The 23,562-nt window shown below is 45.8% G+C and overlaps 1 protein-coding gene across 16 annotated transcripts in view; it reads left to right on the top strand.

Annotated features, from left to right (window-relative positions):
- The window catches only part of RNF216 (ring finger protein 216), a 122,407-nt gene that overhangs the window by 33,584 nt on the left and 65,261 nt on the right, over window positions 1–23,562 (top strand). For 15 of the 16 annotated variants that reach the window (XR_004968456.1, XR_004968455.1, XM_036315225.1 and 12 more), the window contains 5 exons: window positions 1,103–1,242; window positions 2,557–2,607; window positions 4,289–4,426; window positions 6,550–6,698; window positions 7,206–7,284. Coding sequence is in view for 14 of the 16 variants with exons in the window: in XM_036315225.1 (XP_036171118.1) it covers window positions 1,103–1,242; window positions 2,557–2,607; window positions 4,289–4,426; window positions 6,550–6,698; window positions 7,206–7,284 (557 nt within the window). In the remaining 2 variants the exon portion in view is untranslated. The remainder of the gene's footprint in view (window positions 1–1,102; window positions 1,243–2,556; window positions 2,608–4,288; window positions 4,427–6,549; window positions 6,699–7,205; window positions 7,285–23,562) is intronic. The other variant, XM_036315231.1, reaches the window with a different exon arrangement.

The following is a 23,562-nucleotide window of genomic DNA, read 5'->3' as shown; positions in this document are numbered from 1 at the left end:
GTCCTGCCCGGCTGGCATGGCTCAATGGTTGAGCATTGACCTATGAACCAGGAGGTCACGATTCGATTCTCAGTCAGGGCTCAATCCCCAGTGTGGGCGTGCAGGAGGCAGCCAATCAGTGATTCTCTCTCATTGATGTTTCTATCTCTCCCCCCTCCCTGCCTCTCTAAAATCAATACAAATATAGTTAAAAAAAAAAAAAAAAAAGAATGTCCTATTCACTGCTATTCAACATAGTCCTGGAAGTTCTAGCCCATGCTAGAAAATGTATCTGGAACCTGATAAAGTTAAATATTGAGAAAATCAAAAGATTTACTATGAACAGGTTTTTATGGGTAAATAGAAAATCTGGATGAAATAGACAATTTTCTAGAAAATGAAAATTACCAATCAACAGAAGAAATAGAAAACCTGAACAGACCAATTTTATAGTATGTAATATTTTATCATTCTGTTGTGTTTTATTCTAAGTGTTATTTATTGTGAATGTAGGTCTTATTCTTTCAGCTTTTGTATTTGAAATCTTCAAGATAAAAAGTTTAAAAACATACATAAAACGCATGTGCATGCACCTACAGAATGGCTAAAATTGAACACTGATGATGCCAGGTGTGGATGTGGGTGTGGAATGACGGGGACTCGCTGACATCGCTGGTCGGGGCAAGTGTAGATTGGAAGAATGACATTGGGAAATGGGCACAATTTTCCAAGCTGATTCAGCAATTCCATTCCTTCCCGTGTGCTTGACTGAATTGTAGACATATGTTCAATAGCCCAATTTATACTAACCCTAAACTAACCCCACCTGTCCTCAGTAGTAAAATGGATAATAAACTGGTATATTCACATAGCATAAAACCGATGGTATAGGAGAGGTGCTCCAGTTGGAGTATAAAAAGGGGGGAAAGACGGAAGTCAAAAAGTGCATGTAGGTTAGGGGATGGACTAGAGCTCAGTTTCCCCAAATGGTGGCTCCTGCAGGAGAGGAACGAAACGTACTTCTAGAAAGTAGGTGGGGCCCAGGCCACAGAAGACTAGAATGGCTGGCCTGTATTCCTAGCAAATAATTGTCTGCATGATTTTGCATTGTCGTATCTTGTAGGTGACATAAAAATAGAAAAAAGGATGTTCTTTCTGGAAAATAAGCGGCGGCATTGTAGGTCCTATGACCGGCGTTCCCTCCATCCAGCTGTGCAGCAAGAGCAGGAGTTCTATGAACAGAAAGTCAAAGAGATGGCAGAGGTAGGAAGATGTGCATCGAGTGTGTTTCTGGGATTCTGGTTTGCTTTTAGGGCTAGCATAAAACTGTCTTTTAAGATTTGCCTTTCTTTTGTGTGATTGATTTGAATAAATTAAGTTTCTAAAAGGAAAACGGTTTTGTAATAATACTGAAGTTCACAGCTTCATGACTCGGATTTATGGCAGAGAATTTAATTGGAGCTTAGCACACATTGTGTTTGACCCCCTCAGTCCCTAATGGTGGAGAAAAACCAGAGAAAGATGCCACTGAGCTCTTTAATTCTTCCAAATCTCCATCAGATGCCAGCCAACCAGATTATGTATCTTGGTTGTTTAATACTTATTGTCCAGACCAGCAGCTCTGAAAGTATGACCCATGGATCCCCCCGACTTCCCCAAGGCTCTTGTTTTAATAATTGATTTTTTTTTTTTTTTTTGAGAGAGAGAGAGAGAGAGAGAGAGAGAGAGAGAGAGAGAGAGAGAGAGAGAGAGAGAGAGAAGGGGGGAAAAAACATGGATTGGCTATCTCCAGCATGCACCCTGACCAGGGATCGAGCCTAGAACCTGGGAATGTGCCCTGACCGGGAATCAAACCGGCAACCTCTTGGCGCACGGGACAGTGCTCAATCCATTGAGCAACACCAGCCAGAGCCCCAAGACTCTTTAGGGGTCTGCAAGGTCAGATCTCTTGTGGTAATAAGACATTATTTACCTTTTCACCGTGTTGAATTTATACTAATAAAACAAAAGCAATGGTGCCTTAGCATGAGTCAAGCCAGTGGTACCAAATTATATCAGTAGTCATCATTTTCTTCAACATGCACACATTTTTTCAAAAAGGCTATGTCACCTAATGACAGGTGGACAGGTAGCTCTGTGACAGATGGATCAAGACGACTTCTCAAAAATTCTAATTTCTGCTTGAGATTGAGAATTTTATCATTGGTCACAAATAATCACTTCATTCCCTTTGAGAAAATGTTTGCCAAATACCTAATTTTGCATTATCACAGTTTTTCTGTCAGTCATTTTAAAGTGCCTAATTCAGCAGCTTGCCATTCAGTGGCACAAGGGCTTCGCTTGAGGCGACCATAGGGTGCAGCAAAAGCACTTTGCACATTTTTGCCACTTTGTCAGAATATTGGAAAACGTTTTTGGGGGTAAAAATGTGATAAAACAAATTTTAAACTGGTAAACCATGTAACTGAAAAGATGACTATTACTAATAGCTCTTTTATGTCTATGGCAATGAATTCTAAATGGTTTGTGGCATCTTTACTAAATTTGTGTCTGCATGTCTGGAATTTTGTTCCTCAGCATGAAGACTTTTTGCTTGCTCTGCAGATGAATGAAGAACAGTATCAAAAGGTATTTTGAAAACTCACTTAATTCATTTATTCTGGTATTTTTAATGGGCTGTTTTCTCTTATCACATGTCCTCAGCATTTTGATGGCACATTGGCTCCCGGATAATCTCCTGTTGATCTGCTGAGTTTGTACCCTGTTATAGTCAGACACTTGTAACATTATTGTTGCTCTTAATGCCAGACTGGATGAGAATTGAAGGGAAGATGATAGAAGTGCTCCTGTTAAGGAACACCTTCTAGAAGCCGTTGGAATGAACTCTTAGAGGAAAATTTAGAATCAAGTAATGCTTAGAGTTAGAGGCAGAGATCTGTATGACCTGAGGGCCAGGTGGCTTTTGTACTCTTCGCTGCTCCTCGAATAGCGGCCTTTTCTTATAATACATGATAGGAATTGTGATTGCTGCCGTAGTTAGCTTTGGTGGTTCCTTAAGATAAAGTTTGGTTTGGGATGTGATCTTCTAACACAGTGGTTGGCAAACTCATTAGTCAACAGAGCCAAATATCAACAGTACAACAATTGAAATTTCTTTTGAGAGCCAAATTTTTTAAACTTAAACTATATAGGTAGGTACATTGTTATTAACATAATTAGGGTACTCCTAAGGCTTAGGAAGAGCCACACTCAAGGGGCCAAAGAGCTGCATGTGGCTCGCGAGCCGCACTTTGCCGACCACGGTTCTAACACAACTGTCTTATAACAAGAAGAGAAAATCCAACTTTAAAAATGTATATTTTTTTAAAATTGATTTCAGAGAGGAAGGGAGAGGGAAGGAGCAATAGAAACATCACTGATTGGCTGCCTCCTGCACACCCCACACTGGGGACCGAGCCCACAACCCGGGTATGTGCCCTGACCGGGAATCGAACCTCCTGGCTCATAGGTTGACACTCAACCAATAAGCCACACCAGCCAGGCGAGAAAATCCAACTTTTGAAGCTTTTTAGCTAATATCGGTCATGCCACTTGTCCCTGACTCTTATAATCCTATTAGCAATATAATGTGATTGCAGAGGGTATAGTTCTGCTAGCACCTTAGAATTCATGAATATGATAACGTTAAACAAAGGATGACGCCAAAAAAGTGAAAATCTCACTCTCTTTAACTATCTATAATAATAAAAGCATAATATGCTAATTAGACCGGACAGCCAAACGACCTTCCAGACAACCTTCTGGACGAAGCCGTGGTGGCGGGGCTGAGGCAGAGGTGGTTAGGGGTGATCAGGCAATCAGGCGAGCAGTTAGGGGCAATCAGGCAGGCCGGCCAGTGGTTAGGGGTGATCAGATAGGCAGGCCAGTTCAGGCAGGCAGGCAAGTGGTTAGAGGCTATCAGGCAGGCAGGCAGGTGAGCGGTTAGGAGCTAGCGGTTCCCGATTGCGAGAGGGATGTCCAACTGCTGGTTTAGGCCCTATCCTGGAATCAGGCCTACACTGTCAGTTGGATACCCCCCGAGGGGTCCTGGATTGCGAGAGGGCTTCTAGTGTATTAATATTTATGCTGAAAAAAAAAAATGTACTGCCATCTCAAGCTACCTTTATACAGCAGAAAACAGCTCATGGTTGTTTTATGGCTTCTAGGGGTTGCTCTTTCCCTCTGGGTGCATGTGGGTGGGGGAATATGAAACCTGTTGTCCCTATACTTGAATGTGGGGAATTTCATGTGTGTTTGTGACGGCCTGCAGGATGGCCAGCTGATTGAGTGCCGCTGCTGCTATGGGGAATTTCCATTTGAGGAGCTGACTCAGTGTGCAGATGCTCACTTGTTCTGCAAAGAGTGTCTCATCAGATATGCGCAGGAGGCCGTCTTTGGATCTGGAAAGGTAAGAACTGTGGAATGCGCCCACAGATAAGAAACATTCACAGAGTCTGAGGAGACCACATTTATAGACAAGTGTAAATACCTCGTGGAAGTGCCTTTTCTGGAGGGCGGTGGGACGCTGCCAAGGCATGTGGATGTGTGTGATTCCTAGACGTCCCTGATGTTTGTGATTGTGTTGGTTCTGAGCACAGCAGGTGTCTTTTCAGCGCGTGGAGTTCCTACGTGCCGTGGAGGACCTGCTTCTTCCCTCATCCTGTTCATGAGAAAAATGAAGGCTGAGCCCCAGCCGGTCCAGCTCAGTGGCTAAAGCATCAGCCTGCAGACTGAAGGTCCTGGGTTCAGTTCCCGTCTAGGGCACAGGCCTGGGTTGTGGGCTCAATCCCCACTGTGAGGCGTGCAGGAGACAGCCGATCAATGATTCTCTCTCATCATTGATATTTCTATCTCTCTCCCTCTCCCTTCCTCTCTGAAATCAATAAAAAATATAAAAAGAAAAATGAAGGATGAAATAAAAAAGAGAATTTTGCAGCCTGTTTGAATATATGAGTGCAAATTAGTAATTTTAACTGATTTTTTTTTTAAGGACTTTATAGTTGTACTAGAGGCCCAGTGCAAGAAATTCGTGCACGGGTAGGGTCCCTAGGCCTGGCCAGCGATCAGGGCCGATCAGGGCTTGTCGAGGCCTTCCTTCCCCCGGCTGCCGGCTGGGGCCTTCCTTCGTTCTGTGCCGGCCCCTGGTGGTCAGTGCACGTCATAGCAAGCGGTCAAACTCCTGGTCAGTCGAACTCCCAAGGGAATAATTTGCATATTAACCTTTTATTATATAGGATTACAATTAGTAATTATTTTATACAAGACCACATTTCTCTTACCAGACAGAGTCAGTTTCTCTTGACACTAGAATAGTAATATGGCAGGGAGTTTTGTTTTGCCTGGATGAATACTTTAAAACCAAAGTTGATTTTCCTAAACACCCAACCAATAATCAGATCACTCATCAATTATTCTAAAGTCAGTTATGGTTTAGTGAAGGACTGAGTAATAATAATGAGCAGAGGGGATGTGATTGGTGAAATAATGTCCCCAACCCCCAGAGATGTCCACCTCCTTATCCCCAGAACCTGTGCATATGCTACCTTCTATGGCAAAGGGAAATTGAGGTTGCTAATCGGAGCACCTCACAATAGGGAGATTGTCCTGGATTATTCAGGTGGGCCCACTATCATTACAAGGGTTCTTAAAAATGGACAAGAGCAGCAAAATTGGTCCAAGTGCTGTGGTGTGAGGGCTCAGCCTGCTGTAAGTGGCTTTGAAGATGAAGTCCAGAGCCCTCTGGTCCAGCTGTTCCAGAGACTGTTCTTTCTCCTGGAAGAGTTTTAGTCACCTGACACCATCTGAAGGAGTAGGAATTGGGGGCTTTTCAAACAATCCTCCAGTTTTTCGTTTATATTCCTGTCGGTTCCCTCCCCTCCTACCACTCACATCGGCCTTCCAAGGTGTGTAGACATCCAGCCTTTGCAGAGGGAACCAGCTTGCTGCTCACGGGTATCTCCTTTCAGACACTACGCTGTGACCTTCCCTCCAGTCTGCTAAGCCTTTTACCCTTCCTCATCCCCTTTCCATCGTCTTGCACTGTGGTTTGGGCTGATAGAGGTCTTTTGGGAAAATCAAATATGGACTTTGTGGGGTTTGTTTGTTTGTTTGTTTTAAATATATTTTATTCATTTTTTACAGAGTGGGAGAGGGAGAGGGATAGACAGTTAGAAACATCGATGAGAGAGAAACATCGATCAGCTGCCTCCTGCACGCCCCCTCCTGGGAATGTGCCCGCAACCCAGGTACATGCTCTTGACCGGAATTAACCTGGGACCCTTCATTCCGTGGCCGACGGTCTATCCGCTGAGCCAAACCGGTTAGGGCTGGACTTTGTGTTTTTGTCTCATGGTTTCCTTGTTGTTTGGAGTATGGTTTCTCAGAAGACAGATTATAATCTCAGAACCTGTGTTCTTAATCACGATTTATTTGCTTAGATGCATGTAACTACTGAGGCTTTTCGTTTTTTGAAACCTTGATTAAATTTTCTTATTTTTTTTCTCTCTTTACCTCCTGACCTCCTCATTCCAGTCAGAGCTTAGCTGCATGGAAGGCAGCTGCACATGTTCCTTCCCAACCAGCGAACTGGAGAAGGTGCTACCCCAGACCATCCTGTGTAAATACTATGAGCGGAAGGCCGAAGAAGAGGTCACTGCAGCCTATGCTGATGAGCTGGTCAGGTGAGTGTCAGAGTTGGGAAGTGTCGTCTGTCAACTCTTTCTCCACTAGGAAAGCTGCCTGAGCACTGTACTGTCAGCAGGTGATGAAAATCCTGTAACAAAGCTATGACTTCCATTTTTTCTGGCATTTCTTGCTGAGCAATAAATGAATAATTTTATTAATGGAAAAAAATCTGCACTTCGGATTTTTGCCTATATCCCTTGGCTTCTCTGGCTTATTAGGTACAACATTGTACATGGGGCTGGAGGAAAGGTGACAGATGTGAGGCGTTCTCCGAAATGTATGTTTATTGGATGGTTTGCACTGACTGAGGCAGGACCCAGAATGGTCCCTGCATTTTCTGGTCAGGGCCAGCACAAAGGCAGGCCTCAGTCCATGTTTTAATGACAAGTAAGGAGTGAAAGGAGATGTGGCCGAGAGCTGAAAAGTCCATCGTAGTATGAACAGTGACATGGAGCCACATCAGGGTTTGCTATTCTGAGTGACATTCCTCTGCTGTACTCCAGGTGCCCCTCCTGTAGCTTCCCTGCTCTGTTGGACAGTGACGTGAAGAGGTTCAGCTGTCCCAATCCTCGCTGCCGAAAGGTAGGGAGGCAAATTTTTTTCTACATTTATATTTGAATTAAGGTATGAGCTACCCTAATGGCACGCATATCTACTGGTTATCTGTGTGCTGACCTGTGAGAAGGGTTTGAGTGCTGTTTTCTGTGTGTGTGAAAGCAAATGAAAATCAGTACTTTGTGAATGGTGGTTGACATGGTTTCAGAGATGGCGGAATTGCAGTCACAGGGTTCTGGATCTCTGTTTTATGCCATCTTCCTGTATTGTAATGTGAGATGTGAAGAGGTTTGTGTTCCTTCCACAGGGCCAGCATTATTCTTGGTTTCTCTTTTCACCACCCTATTGTGCCGAAATAGTTTAATACTCTTCCATTTTCAAAGTCCTAACCTCACTTCTTTGATTAAAGAGCTGGGCATTGTGGTGGCATATTATCATGTCTGATATATTCACTCAGCTGTTCTCATAAGAATTGATTGTGTTGGGTGAGACCAAAGCCATTCAGTCACCTCACTGTTGAAAATCTTCTCTTTATCCAGACTCTTATTCTTTATACTAAGAATGTCTTAAAATTTGTGAGCTATCACTTAGAGTTGTTGTTGTTCTTGATTTTTATTAATTAATTAATTAATTAAATTATTTGTGTGTGTGTGTGTATATACACACACATATATTTATTTATTACAGAGAGGGAAGGAGAGGGAGGGAGAGATAGGAATCTCAGTGATGAGATAGAATCATTGGTTGGCTGCCACCTGCATGCCCCACACCAGGGATTGAGCCCGCAACCCTGGGCCTGTGCCATGACCAGGAATTGAACGTTGTTCATAGGTCAACGCTCAAACACAGCCACGCCTGGCTGTTTTTCTTGATTTTTAAAGAGACAGAGGAGGAGGGGGAGAGAGAAATATCAGTTTGTTGTTCTACTTATTTATGGATTCATTGGTTGTTTCTTGTAAGTGCCCAGACCGGAGATCAAACCCACAACCTTGGCATATCAGGACAATATGCTAACCAACTGAGCTAGCCAGCCATTTCAATTCCCGGTCAGAGCATATGCCTGGGTTTTGGGCTCGATCCCCAGTAGGGGGCCTGCAGGAGGCAGCTGATCATGATGTTTCTTTTCTCTCATCGATGTTTCTATCTCTCTATCCCTCTCCCTTCCTCTCTCTTAAAAAAACAAAATCAATAAAAACATTTTTATAAACAAAAACAGATTTTGAAAAGAATTTGCACTTCCATATTCATTGCAGCATTATTCACAATAAGCAAGATAATGGAAACAGTCTAAATGTCTATCAGTGAATGAATGGATAAAGAAAATGTAGTCTATCCATACAGTGGAATATTATTCAGCATTTAAAAAAGAAGGAAATTCTGACACATACAACAACATGGATGAACTTTGAATACATTATGCTGAGATAAGCCAGTCACAAAAAGACAAATACTGTATGATTCCACTTGCAGGTTGTATCTAAAGTAGTCACTCATAGAAGCAGAAAGTAGCAAGTGGTTGCTAGGAGCTGGGGGAGGGGGAAATAGTTTTCATGCAGTGGGTGTGGAATGTTAGTTATGCAAGATTTGAAAGTTCCAAAGATCTTGCCTGGCCAGCGTGGCTCGGTGGTTGAGCATTGACCTATGAACCAGGAGGTCACAGTTCGATTCCAGGTCATGACATATGCCTGGGTTTCAGGCTCAATCCCCAGTGTGGGGGGTGCAGGAGGCAGCTGATCAATAATTCTCTCTCGTCGTTGATGTTTCTATCTCTTTCCCTCTCCTTTCCTCTGAAATCAATAAAAATATATTTTAAAAAATATCTGTATAACTATGTTCATATAGTTAACAATACTTAACTGTGCACTTAAAAAATGTATTAATAGGGTGGATTTTATGTTATTTGTCTTTTACCACAATTTTAAGAAAAAGGAGCATATAGTTCACTGTCTCTTTTCCTTCTGCCAGGATAGACTTGTAGAAATGGCTTTGTTTTGAGCTTTGAGTTTGTTCCCAACAGCATCACCTGGTACATTCTGAGTAATGCAGATGCTGAGCACCAACACTAATGCGGTGTGTGTGTGTGGGGGCGTGGTTGTGGAGAAAAGGAGCAGATTTGATTTGAAAGGTAAGAGGGAGACAGGGTTAGAAGGAAATATTCTGACTGGGGGGTGGGGAGAAGTCCAGATGAGTCCCTGCTCCGGTTTGGGCTACTAAGTGGATGATGGCGCTGTTCACTCAAAATTGGAAATAGAATAGAAATAAAGATCCCAGGAGAGAAGATCCATTCTGTTTTGGACATGTTGCGTTTTTAGGGTATGCATATGTTTTCCAATGGCTGGTACATAGTAGGTGCTTTATTATTTGGTAAGTGTTAGGTCGCTGGAGGAGGAATGCACGTGGCCAGAGTGGTGAGGGATCATCTACACACCAGGTGGCTGAGCCTGGATGGCTCCAGCACCCAATGATGGGAGTCAGTGGCTTTTAAAGGACTTTTGGCGGGCTTTTTCTGGGCGGAGACTTCTTTATGCTTAACCGGAGGGGAGGTCATGGAATGTGGTCACTACAAGTGAAATGTAGTCTCTGCAAAGGGAATGTCCTTAGTGAAATGACCTGAGAAGCCAGTTCCCAGGGGAGGGGTAGTAAGTGACTAGGCTCAGGAACACAGGAGGAGAGACCAAGGCTGGGGAAGATTGTGCAGTTTGGAGTAAAAAGCATTGAAAGGGGGCAGACAGAGAGGACTAGGAAGCAGCAGGGAGCTGGGGAAACAGAGGGGATGGAGCTGGGGCCAGCTAGGAATTAGAGAACAGCTGGTAGCATTTTAATTAGAATCTTATCAAATGTATAGATGAGTTTAGGGAAATTATTACCTTAAAAATATCGAGTCTTGCTATCTAAGTTTAAAGTATGTCTTTACATTTATTCAAATATTATGTTTCTCAGTTATGTTTTACATCATTAAGGCGTTGTCCATTACAGTATGCTTCAGAACTTGACCCTTGCCTGTGGATAATACCGTTCACACTCTAGACTTGTTTTCTACTGTTAGGGGAAGGTCTTCTAGTGTATGGCCCACCGTGGATAATAAAGTGAAAATCATGTCTTATGGGAACCTGAGGCAGTGACAGCAGGTTGCAGAGAAGTTTCCACCCTGTCCTTTGAATGGGGAGAGCTTGCATTTACAACCGAGGTCCATCCTTATTATGAGTTATGGAAAGAGTTGCCACTAGGTGGCACTGATGCTCCGTAAGGAAAGGTTTTTCTCTTGGGCATTTTAAAATGTGTGTGTCAGTAAAACATTGTCTTGTAAGCAGCATTTACAGAATTCTTTTAGGCTTAATACCAAAGCAAACCACTACATGCATTCAGAATGTAATGTCCAAGATGTCGTGTTGTTCAGCCAGACTCTCCTTATGACAGCCTTTCTCTCAGTTACGTGGCTAAACCAACCGTTCATCCTGAACTAATTGTGGTCCATGTGAGACTAAGGGCATCAGCTTCCTCACTGTAGTGATTTTGCCAGTAGTCTAAACTCCAGTTCGATTTCCAGGAACTTGTCACTCTGAGATGAGGCGTTTATATTAATACAGTCTCTGGAGGAGGGCTCAAGTGCCTGCAATCATTCCCCTGAAATTCCTGAAGAATAAGACACTATCCCTGATGAAACGAGAAAAGAGTCTTTGTGTCACTGATGTTTTGGAATTCTGTGTCACAGCCCTCAGTGCCCACCCGCCCTGTTTTTTCTGATAAAGGATTCATCAGTTTGTTTTCAGCATGTTGCTCTTAGGAATGTGTTGGGTGTGGGACTGCAGTGTTGGAGAAAAGGAAATTTGAAAGCAATGCTTCTGGAATATTTATTCTTAGGGTCAGAAATCTCCCTGTTGAGTCTTTTCTATTTTTCCAGAACCATAACTTTGCTTCATAAGAAAGTAGAGCTTTCCAGAAAGGTAGCCAGGGCCACCAGGTGGAAGTTTAAGAGTACTCCTGAGGCAAGGCAAGGGCTGAAGAAGAGAGGCCATCAGGTGGTGAGACTTGAATGAGAGTAACTGAAGAACACTGAGTTCCGTGTCTTGTAGGGGAGCCTGAGAAAGTGAAGGTGTAACCCAGGGGTCCTCAAACTTTTTAAACAGGGGGCCAGTTCACTGTCCCTCAGACCGTTTGAGGGCTGGACTATAGTTTAAAAAAAAACTATGAACAAATTCCTATGCACACTGCACATGTCTTATTTTGAAGTAAAAAAACAAAACAGGAACAAATACAATATTTGTATTTGCATGTGGCCCGCGGGCCGTAGTTTGAGGACCCCTGGTGTAACCACTCGTCTCTTCCAGGTGTCACTTATATTTGGTTTTAATGTATCTTTCTCACCCACCAACTCTCTTTCCTGCTCATTTTTTCACACCCTTTCCAGGCCCCTTCCTATCCTATGTAGCTTTCAGTGTTATTGATGCCACGGAAATGAAATCTAACTGATATTCACATCTGCAGTGAACCAGTGTGTTGCTTTATAAAACCAGGCATCTGCAGCCCCTCCAGTAGATGGACGGCTGCGTGAAAAGAATGTAAATGAGGCGGGACCAGCTGTCCGTGTCAGGGCGGCTCCAGCTGTGACTGTGGACGGCTGGCACTGGTTAGCAGCACTATGATTTGAGGCCCAGCCAGTCAGCTGACTCCTGTGCGGAGCACAGGACTTGACATTGATCTAGATACGAATGAATCTGGATCCTCTTGTTCCGCTGTCAGGGAAGACCTTTATTCAGGAAGTAACGTTGACAAGAACTAAATGTCTAGGTAACAAAGAGAGTTTTAAGTCCCCAATGGAGGACTCATTTATTTGCTGGTGTGGAAGTCCATGGTACGCAATGCACGTCCACAAAAGAAGTGGGGGAGGGGTCCTTCTCTGACCTTCAGCCTGCCCTGTTTCTCTCCTGCTCGGTGGTGCTTCCTTCAGAGCGTGAGGGTTTGGGCTGAATAGCTTAAGACCTCAGGCCGCAGTGATATTCATGAGTGCCTTGCAGAGCCCTTCCCTGTGAAGTGGACACTAAAGTGTGACATCAGGTGATGGTAAACTGGGGGGCTAAAACCCGAAGGGAGACCTCTCTACCCCAATGTAATTCCAGAGTGGATCCCAAACCCCATTCCAGTGAGCCACCCTCCCATCAAGCACTGAGTAGAGCTGGCATCAGAGCAGTGAGGTTTCAGTATTTTTGTCAGTTTCCATTCTTTAAAATTCCCCATAGCAAACAGCATAGTGAATCTGTTCATCATAGGCCTTCTGGGTTCTTGAGAGATTTGGGCTGATAATCACACTTGCTCCCTTACTTGACATTTCACATCAAGCACTATGATGAGAGAACCTGGTTCTTCCAGTAGGGGTGAAGGATAAAAGCAACAAACACAAATACTGCTTACCTCTCTCCCCACCCTACCTTTCCAATAAAAGCCAAATAAATACCTTATCTGCTGCTGTTTGCAGTGCTTCTTTTAAAAGGAGATAAACATCTACCCAAAATAGGGAAAGGTGAAAATGTACATCTGTTAAACTAAAATGCCAGTCTGGATAAAACATTTGTTTTTGTTTCTGATCAGCCCACAGAAATAGTTTTTATTCCTATATTTCATACTCTTTATCCCTTGATTTGGGCATTGAGTGGTGAAAATAGCTGCCTCTCCCTCCGGGCCGGCCTTGGAAGAGGCAAGGGGACTGAAGTGAGGGCTCAGGCGGCACCGCCATGCCTGACCCTCCTGAGGGCTGACGCAGCCCTCAGATTCTTGCCCTTCAAACTCTCAAAGGTTGACTGCTGCCTCTCCGCCAGGTGGTGCAGTGCACCTGCCGGTGAGGCATCTGGCAGGCTGAGCTGCCAGTGTGGGCTCATTCCCTGACCCCCAGGAAATGGGCATTGTTCTGCCTTGCCCCCAGTGAAGAAAAGATGGTTAAAATGTTGCCACCTTCCGAGAGACAAATCAGAATTTCCTATTCAGTTCAGAATGAAGAGGCTTTGAGTTTCTCCTCTGTCAGCATTGCTTAGGAAAAGTCCTTTTGCTGGTCTTGATTAGTGAGTTCTCTGTTTTGCGAGTTCTTTTGAAGACAGTATGTGAGAAGTATTTATTGATGGGCTACTCGCTACTCTGGGTCCGGCACTGTACTGGAATAGTAGAGAAATCATGGCTCGCACTAACATTGCAGCTAAGGAGACAGTCTTGCCCAGTAATGAAGACAGGGATTTTGACATTAAAACTGCTCATGCTTTAATTCCAGCGCTTCCACTTTTTGGCTTTGTGACCTAGGGTCATCTCCCTGAGCCACATTTTCTTTCTGTAAAATGAGGACAGTTGTACCTCCATCGTAGAGCTTTGGTGGAAAGTAAATGGCATGTCAGTTGTATCTCAGTAAAGCTGGGGGGGCGTGTGGAGTTGAGGCACAAGGTGGGTAAGCTTACTCCAGTGGCTGGCCCTGCCTCACTCAGGAAACAGGCGGAGACTGATGCTGACAGGTGTGCAGGTGCGTGCTGGCTCAGGTGAGGACAGGAATTCCTAGAAAGGAGGGACTTCTCCCAGGTTTGTCAAATCTACCATAAGAGCATGGAGTTCCCCTAAAGTAGGCAGATGGGGGACCAAAAGATGACTCCTCAGTTACCTTCGTTTTTCAAATCATGTACAGTCATGTGCTGCTTAAAGAGGGGGACAGGTTCTAAGAAATGTGTCTTCAGGCAATTTCATCGTGCAAGCATCACGCCTAGATGGTACTGCCTACCTCACACTTAGGCTATGTGATGTAACCTACTGCTCCCAGCCCACAAACCTGTACAGCAGGTTACTATGCAAAATCACAAAGTCCACTCTAAAATAATGATTAAAAGTATAGTATAGACCTGGCTAGTCTGGCTTGGGTGAGTGTCAGCCCCTGCCCTGAAAGATTGCTAGTTCAGTTTGGTTCGCTTCTGGGTCAGGGCACATGCCCGGGTTGGCAGGCTCAGTCCCCAGTAGGTGGTTGTGCACAAGGAAGCCGATGGATGTTTCACTCTCACATCAATGTTTCTCTCTCTTCCTCTCCCTTTCTCTTTAAAAATGAATTTTTAAATCTTTTTTTTAAAGTATAGTAAATACATAAACCAGTAACATACTTGTTTATTTTCAAGTATGTGCTGTATGTAACTGTATGTGCTACACTTTTATATGACTGGCAGTACATTAGATTTGTTTTTCCATTATAATCTTAGGGGACCACCATCGTATATGGTTGGTGACCAAAATGTTATGCGGCACATGAATGTATTTTAAAAAAACCTCATTTCTGCCTGGCCGGTGTGGCTCAGTGATTGTAAACCAGGAGGTTATGGTTGGATTCCCGGTTGGGGCACATGCCTGGGTTGCGGGCTCGATCCCCAGTGTGGGGGCGTACAGGAGGCAGCCGATTAATGATTCTCTCTCACCATTGATGTTCCTATCTCTCCTTCTTCCTCCCTCTCTGAAATCAATAAAAATATATATATTTTTAAAAACTCATTTCTTACCAGCATTTTATAATGTAAAGGGGATTTTTTTTGCTAGTGAATTCGTTCTGTAAGAAATTGTTGCTCCCACTGCAGCCCACATTGTTCAAGTTCAGAGAGGGACCCTGTGCTACCCTGTGGAGAGCTGTCCTAAAGACGGCTGGCTGTGGGTTTGCCCTCCAAAGTCTCAATGGCCTGGTTTACAACACTTCTTTGCCCCCTCCTCTCTGGGTTTTCATTGATTTTTTTTTTTTTTTTATCTCTATCCAAAAGTATTGGTATCCCAAGGAATGCTATTCAAAGAGATGAATGTAGAAAGGGCCTAGGAACAAAAACGATAGTACATTTTGCTGGAGATCTCAGAATTAGTTGCAAAATGAAGATTAAAAACCCATGATTTGTCTTAACCACTCATTGGTAATTTTTTTTGTCTTCTTGGGAGGGCAGTAACCTTTGAGGCCTGATCACGCCACCCACCTCCAGTGCAGCAGGCAGGCCTGAAGTTCGGAGCTGTCACCATTTACTGTCCTTGTAGAAAAAGAACATGTCACTTGATTAAAGTAGAAGTCTGACCATGTTCCATGGTTTTTGTGGGCACAATATATCAGTCTCATCACAGCCTAACCCTGTTCACAAACCGTAAAAGATCATAAATAAGCTTTGAGTGCCTCCACTTCTGGAAACCACACATTACTTGTTTAGTGCTTTTATATGTTTTGCTAAAATAACTTAATGTCATTTTTCTGTGCCTGTGGCCTCATCAAAGGAGAAGTGCATTTTGATTCAAAGTCTTTAGAAATCTCACGTTAAAAAACCTCAAGAATTAATATCTACAAAATATCTTTTTATAGTCATTTGCCTCCTTTCTGTCTTTACCCTAATTGCATGTTAGCAGGTGTCAGCATCTTAATTTTCTCAGTGATTCTCATTGCGATGTCCTTGAAGGAGTGTGTGTGTGCATATATGTTGGAGTACAGAGCAAGTGCTCCCTCTTTGCATTCTCAGCACAGAGCACTGCAGGGCTTCCAGCCTTCCAGGGAGAAGAGAAGCTGTTGCTATGGTGATGACAGAAGCATGAAAACACCCTCTATCCCCGTGGGTGCCTATGTCAGGGAGGAAGAATGTGGGTAAGGGAAGCCGTAGCAAAGAGGAATGAATGTTCAGAGACCATTGAGCAGAGTCAGAGTGAAGCCTAGGCTACCGCTGCCGCTGCGGGATTTTTCGTGTTCGCTGTTGAATTCAAGGTCATCTTCCGATTGCCGTGTGGAGAAATGTAAACAGCCTTTTCCTCCTCCGTGGCCTCCCCACAAGCACACAGAGAATGAGAAAGGCCTCTGTCACATTCCCAGCCCCCTTCAGTCACATAACTGTCTCCCAGATCACAGTTAGAAAAGCATGCCTCTATCTGTGGCCAGCGTACTGTTCTAAGTGTGATCAACCTCCCAGACTCACTGTCGTTCATGTAACTGGCTAAGGAGCCAGCCCTGCCATCTCTCTTGTTTTTTAAAATACCAGATATGTTTTTATTGACTTCAGAGAGAGGGAGGGTGAGGGAGAGATAGAAAGAAACATTGATCAGCTGCCTCCTGCATTCCCCCTTACTGGGGATTGAGCCTGCAACCCAGGCATGTGCCCTGACTGGGAATCAAACCAGCAATCTCTTGGTGCGTGGGACAATGCTCAATCCAGTGAGCCACACCAGCCTGGCCCTGCCAATTCTTTGGAAACTAAATGCCAGCCACATCCTCTCTGTTTGCACTATGTGCTAATGTCCATTGAGAAGACAGTCTTGGAATCACCTTGGAAACTCAGAAGAGCAGTGCTGAGAAACTAAGTCCAGTCCTCTGAGGTCGGGGTGAGGCCCACAACCCAAAGCTGCTCTGCTGTGCCATTCTACCAGAAAGTCAGAGCAAATGCCGCTGGGCTTTCACATCATAGTTAAAATAGATGGGAGTCAAGTTACCTGCCAACAGAACCCTTAGGGAGTTTTAGGGGTTTTCTACTCCTTATCTGCTCAAAGTCACACAGTTAGCAGGCAACATCGGGAGTCAAATCCAGGGCTTCCTTCCTTACTATTATTTGTGTGTTTTCAGGTGTGATTTTGGTAGGATGGGTTGATTTTAAGAGTTCTTTTTTTTTATGGAGATATAACCTGAAATACTTACAACTGAAATGATTTGTGATCTGGGATTTGCTTCAAAATTATACTGGAGGGCCGGCGTGGCTCAGTGGTTGAATGTCGACCTATGAACCAGGAGGTCACAGTTTGGTTCCCGGTCAGGGCACATCCCTGGGTTGCAAGCTCCATCCCCAGTCTGGAGTGTTCAGGAGGCAGCCAATCAATGATTCTCTCTCATCATTGATGTTTCTATTGTTTTTTCCCTCTCCCTCTCCCTTTCTCTCTTAAATCAATAATCCTATCTAATAATAGAGAAACATGGTAATTAATTGTAACTTCGCTACCCTTCTCATTGGCTAATCAGCGAGATATGCAAATTAGCTGCCAACCAAGATGGCGGCCGGCAGCCAGGCAGCTGAAGCGAACAGGAGGCTTGCTTGCTCCAGTGATGGAGGAAGCCAAGGTTTCCTGCCTGCCGCTGCCGGACTCTGAGCTGCACTCTAAGAAACAATGTTGCAATTATAGAAGGTAAATAAACCTCAGAAACCTGCTTTCAGCCCTCAGAGCTGGAGCGAGCAGGACCGCAACAGTGTTACAATTATAGAACCTAAACAAACCAGATACTTGCTTTCAGCAGCCGAGGTCTCAGAGCTGGAGCCGGCTCTCAGCTCCATTGACAGCCATAGAAGGTAAATAAATCCCAGAATAAAAAAAAAAGAAAAAAAGGAGAGGTTGGGAGCTTCAGTCACCCACTAGCCTGAAAATGGCCCTCAGCCCCTCACCCAGACTGGCCAGGCACCCCAGTGGGGACACCCACCCTGAAGGGGGTGTGACCAGCTGCAAACAGCCATCATTCCCTCATCCAGGCTGGCCAGGCACCCAAGCAGGACCCCCACCCTGATCCGGGACACCCTTCAGGGCAAACCAGCTGGCCCCCACCCATGCACCAGGCCTCTATCCTATAAAGTAAAAGGGTAATATGCAAACTGACCCTAATAGCAGAATGACTGGTCACTATGACACACACTGACCACCAGGGGGCAGATGCTCAATGCAGGAGCTGCCCCCTGGTGGTCAGGGCGCTCTCACATGGGAGGAGCTCTGCTCAGCCACAAGCCAGGCTGATGGCTGCCAGTACAGCGGTGGTGGGAGCCTCTCCTGCCTCCTCAGCAGCACTAAGGATGTCCGACTGCAGCTTAGGTCTGCTCCCTGCTGGCAAGTGGGCATCCCCCAAGGGCTGCCGGGCTTCCAGAGGGATGTCTGATTGCCATCTTAGGCCCAATCCCCCGGGGAGCGGGCCTAAGCCAGCAGGTGGTCATCTCCTGAAGGGTCCCAGACTGCGAGAGGGCACAGGCCTGGCTGAGGGAACCCCTCCCCCCGAGTGCACAAATTTTTGTGCACCGGGCCTCTAGTAAAAATATATTTTAAAAAAATTATACTGGAGGTAAGAGGTAGATAGGGTCTAGGTAAGCTAAGATGGGCCATGAGTTGATCATTATTAAACACTAGTGCCCTGGTGCACGGATTCGTGCACATGGAAAGGAAATTAATTAGAAGGAGGCCAGTGAGGTGGGACTGGGTGAGATGGGCTGGACATGCCCTGGAGCCAACCTCCCACGGTCCCTCCCTGGCCGGCCACACCTGGGGCTGTGCCGTGGCCACAAGGGCATCTGCAGAGTGAGCAGGGTCCCTCCAGACTGGCCCGCGGGGATTGGTCCAAAACCGGCTCTTCGACTTCCCACGAGGGGTCCTAGATTGCGAGAGGGCGGCTCTCAGGTGACGAATCATGGAATCGGGCTCCCTCCTCTCTGGTTCTAGGGTGCATCACCCAAGAACCACTGCTGCCAAGTCATTGCAGCTCGGCAGCTCCTTCATTGAGCAGACGTCTCCCCCCCTGGTGGTCAGTGCGTGTCATACCTACTGGCTGGTCAGACAGTTGCTTAGCCTTTTATATATAGACTAGTGGCCCAGTGCACAAAATTTGTGCACGGGGGTGTGCCTGCACCATCTCCAATCTGGGACCCCTCGAGGGATGTCTGACTGCCCATTTAGGCTCGATCCCAGTGGGACATCCCTCTCACAATTCAGGACTGCTGTCTCCCAACCACTCACCTGCCTGCCTGCCTGATTGCCCCTAACTGCTCCTGCCTGCCAGCCTGATCACCCCCTAACCCAGTGATGGTGAACCTGTGACAACTCATTTTTTTGGTTGATTTTTCTTTGTTAAATGGCATTTAAATATATAAAATAAATATCAAAAATATAAGTCTTTGTTTTACTATGGTTGCAAATATCAAAAATTTTCTATATGTGACACAGCACCAGAGTTAAGTTAGGGTTTTTCAAAATGCTGACACGCTGAGCTCAAAAGATTTGCCATCATTGCCCTAACCACTCCCCTTCCAGCCTGATTGATGCCTAACTGCCCTCCCTGCTGGCCCGGTTGCACCTAACTGCTCTCCTCTGCTGGCCCGGTTGCCCCTAACTGCCCTCCTTGCTGGCCTGGTCCCCCCCCCAACTGCCCTCCCCTGCAGGGCTGGGTTTCTCCCAAATGTCCTCCCCTGCTGGCCTGATCACCCACAACTGCCCTCCCCTGACGGCCATCTTGTGTCCACATGGGGGCAGCCATCTGGTGTGTTGGAGTGGTGGTCAATTTGCATATTAATCTTTTATTAGATAGGATAGATAGATAGATAGATAGATAGATAGATAGATGAGTAATGGATACATAGGATTCATTATATTATCTACTTTTGGATATATTTAAATTTTTTCATAATAAGTTAATTTTAAAAACACCAGCTGAAGAAATCTAGGTCTGTTTGACGTTCTGTATCTGTACTCTTACCTACGTTGCTTTGCTGCTTTGAGGTACCTCACTCTTGGGAACTGGAAAGACCCTTACTGAAATGTTTTATGTATTTTGTGGTATGGTCACTTTTTTAAAAAAAATTGATTTTAGAGAGAAAAGGGGAGAGGGAGAAAGAGAGAGAAAGAGAGAAACATCAATCAGTTGTCTCCTGTATGCATCCCGACCAGGGAATCAAACCTGCAACCTGGGTATGTGCCCTGACTGGGAATCAAATCTGTGACCCTTCCGTGCATGGATGATTCTCCAACCAACTGAGCCACACTGGCCAGAGCAGCATTGCCACTGTTTGAAAGATGTGAGGGAAATCTGTAACATAACAGGAAAATGTCTCCAGCTCTTTGTGGGGAGATTTGAGGGCTAGTCATCCTGGAGGAGGGGAGGCTTTGTGGGCAGTTTCTCTATTTGTACAAGGTGGTTCCGTAGAAGTGCTGATGACCTGGTGTTTTCCAACTTTGAGAAAACAGACCTCAGCTCCCTGTAAGGAATCCATAATGGATCCTAGGCCATAATATAACCAGTGAACCGGGCTCCGGAAGCCTGGGCCCTGCACGGGAACTCTCCGAAGGCTCCTGCACAGCCTTGCACAGCTCCTTGCTCTAGCACAACTTCCAGCATGTGATTTAGCCTCGAGGCCAGGAGAGGGGCATGTGACCTCTTAAGTGTCCTTCTAGTCCAGAGCCTGTGCCTTCTAGAATACTGAGAGTTTTCAAACTGACATTGGCATTTGGTTTTCAAAGAGAAGTAAGCTAAGGAAACTTCTCAGATCAAATCCCTGTAGCCTCATAAAAGCACTTTTCAGTTTTATTTCTCATCAGAAGTTCATATGAAAAGCATTTAAGTTTCAAAAGCTCCCTGTGTCTGAGAAGCTGATCCAGATTCTAGCCCAAAGAGAGTGAGGTAGATTACAATTTTTTCTTCTCTTGTCTTTGACCACAGCGTGTCCTTTTGCCTTCCTGTCCCCTCTTCTGTCGGATTTTGCTGCTAAAAACATCTCCTGTGGCTGCTGCTTGTATTACCACAATCGTCTTAGCTCCGCGGCCCTCTCACTTCCCATAAAAACCTCCTCTTCTCCCCCAAGGCCAGTGCCCATCTCTCCGTGTGGATCTTTTCTCCACACTGGCCCCTGACCATCACCACCATGGCCCTACCTGTGCAGTTCCTTCCCTCTCTTCCCCTCTTTTCTTCTCTCTGGACTCACTTTTTCCTAAAATCCTTTGCCTAGCCATTGTGCTGAAGAAGCTAACGAAGATCTTGCCCCTCCACCTCACCGAGGTTTCTTCCCTGTTTTTTTATTGTTGTTGTTATTCCTTACCTGAAGATATGTTTTCATTGATTTTTAGAGTGGAAGGGAGGGGGAAAGACAGAGAGAGAGAGAAACATTGATGTGAGAGACGCTTTGATTGGCTGCCTTCCACACAGGCTGTGATCAGGGCTGGGGATCAAGCCTGCAACCAAGGTACATGCCCTTGAATGGAGTCAAACCCGGGACCTTTAAGTCAGTGGGCCAACCCTCTGTCCACTGAGCCAAACCAGCTAAGGCCATTTCTTCCCTCTTTGAACAGGTTCATTAGCCACTCCCTCCACATAGGCTTGTGCCAGGACAGGTGGGAGATCACTGCTTTGGTTGGAATTTATTTGGTCGTTCACTCGGCAGTTACTTATTGAGCACTGTGCCTGAAGAACTACAAAAGGGGCCACCACAGCCCTAACCTAAGATCTGGGCAGGGGAAGCCAGCTCACATGCAGACAGTTGAAAAGTGAGACGGTGATGGTGATGGCTAGAGGCAGTCAGAAGAGGGACAGTCACTGTGATTTGGCACAATTGAGAAATACTTTATGAAAGAACTGGGTCTTGGCCTAACGGCCGTGATGTAACCTAATGGGTGGAGATAAAAAAGGACTCCAAGGCCAGAGAGTGACTCGAGCAAAACTGTGTGAAGGGTCAGCCAGTAGACAGATGTGACCGAGCAGGAGGAAATAGGTCTCAGAAGATAGACAGACTCCAGATGGAAGGGGGCTTTGCAGAGCAGAGTAAGGGTGGTGGGTTTGATTCCAGATGCCCCAGAGAGCTGTGGCCGGCCTGAGGCAGGGATGAGTGATCAGAGTGCTGTTTGGGGAGGATGGACATTGTAGAGCCACGAAAGGAAGTGGGAGTTGGGGAGAGATTAGATACAGAATGTTAGGGATGCTGGCCTCTTTGTCAGTTTAATCATAATGGGTCATTTCTAGTAACCTAGTGACCCGAGACATGGAAATACACAGGGCTCCGTACCGTAGTCCTCGGTCAATAAACTCTCCCGTCCCAAAGATCATTCGTGTGGTGGTGCAGGTCTTTGCTGAAGTTCTTCTCCCTTCTCCGAAAGGCCTCAGTGGGACTGGATTGGCCTGGAGACACAAAGTGTCTCCTGAGGACTGGTTGGAGGCTGCAGGGCAGAGGTGGCAACAGTCGGGAGCGATGGCAGGAGCCGCTTTGCTGCTGCAGAAAAACAGGACCTCGGCCCCTCTTTACTAAGCAGCTGCATCGCTGCAGTTGTGTGGCTGGCCTGTGTTTTTAGTCCTCCGGTGCCTTAAATATGGAAGCAATCGTGCAGCCATCACAAGGGTTTTTTCGCCACTCGTTTAAAAAGACTTGTTTTCCAGCTGAAAGCATGTTGGATGAGCTTAATTCCTCTCACTCAGATAAGCTTAATTCCCCTAACTCTGATGTGCGTACAGATAATTGCCTCATTCTCCTTTTGCAACATGTTTTCCCAGCTGCTGGGAGGCCTGCTTTTTTCCTGTGGGCCTCCTGACAGAAATGCAAACAGTTGAAGGCACCGTGGCATCAACTGCCGTTTGTTACCATAGGGGCTTGGATGTTGATGTGTTTTCCCAGGGAAAGTATTTAGCTGGAATTCAGGGCCATGCTCCTGTCCCTGTGAGCCGCACAGGAGAGAGGGATCAGGGCTAGCCTGAGCCACGACAAAAGCCACAGCGTCTCAGAGTGAGCCCTCCTCCCTGCCCAGCTCTAGTTCTGTGTCTTTGTTGTGCAGAGAAATTAATTCTGTTCCTTGATGCAATCTGACTGCAACCCTGTTTTCTGGGGCAACTCTGCTTAGATCTTTCAACAGAACACAAACAGCCTTTTTATACCTCATTTTGTGAAATATGCATTTACACAAAAATAAGGTTTGATGCTGCTCATAAATAAACAGATCCCTACCCTAGCCAGCTTGGCTCAATGGATAGAGCGTTGGCCTGCGGACTCAAGGGTCCTGGATTAGATTCCAGTCAAGGACACATGCCCGGGTTGCCAGCTCGATTCCCAGTGTGGGGCGTGCAGGAGGCAGCCCATCAATGATTCTCATCATTGATGTTTTTATTTCTCTCTCCCTCTCCCTTTCTCTCTGAAATCAATAAAACACACACACACACACACACACACACACACCCCTTTGCAGGCAAGCCAGGCGAGGACTGCACCTGGGAACAGTTTGGTGGGGTCTTGCTTTCCTCACTGAGTGCCTGGCTGGCACTGTCCATCCAGGGTGGCTGACAGGGGAACTCTATTCTCTCATGCCAAAACCACAACAAATGGCAGCTTTCCGTTCTGTCATCTCTCTCAGCTCCACTGCTGGGCATGCAATTCATTTTTCTACCATAAAAGGCCAGCAGAGCTTGTGCAGAGCTGCGGTGCCTCCACTGCAGGGAGAGAGCAGAGGACAGGGCCGCGGGCGTGCGCAGCAGGAGCAGCAGTGCTTGCCCGGCTCCCGGCGCTGCCTCGGCCGGCTGCAGGCGGCAGTGCATCCGAGCACCGAGCACTCAGCGGGGGCTCATGGGTGTGT

Source organism: Myotis myotis, unplaced genomic scaffold (genome assembly GCF_014108235.1).
Source record: "Myotis myotis isolate mMyoMyo1 unplaced genomic scaffold, mMyoMyo1.p scaffold_m19_p_6, whole genome shotgun sequence".
NCBI lineage: Eukaryota > Metazoa > Chordata > Mammalia > Chiroptera > Vespertilionidae > Myotis > Myotis myotis.
The sequence above is the reverse complement of the archived record's forward strand: the minus strand, read 5'-3'. Positions and strand labels throughout refer to the sequence as shown.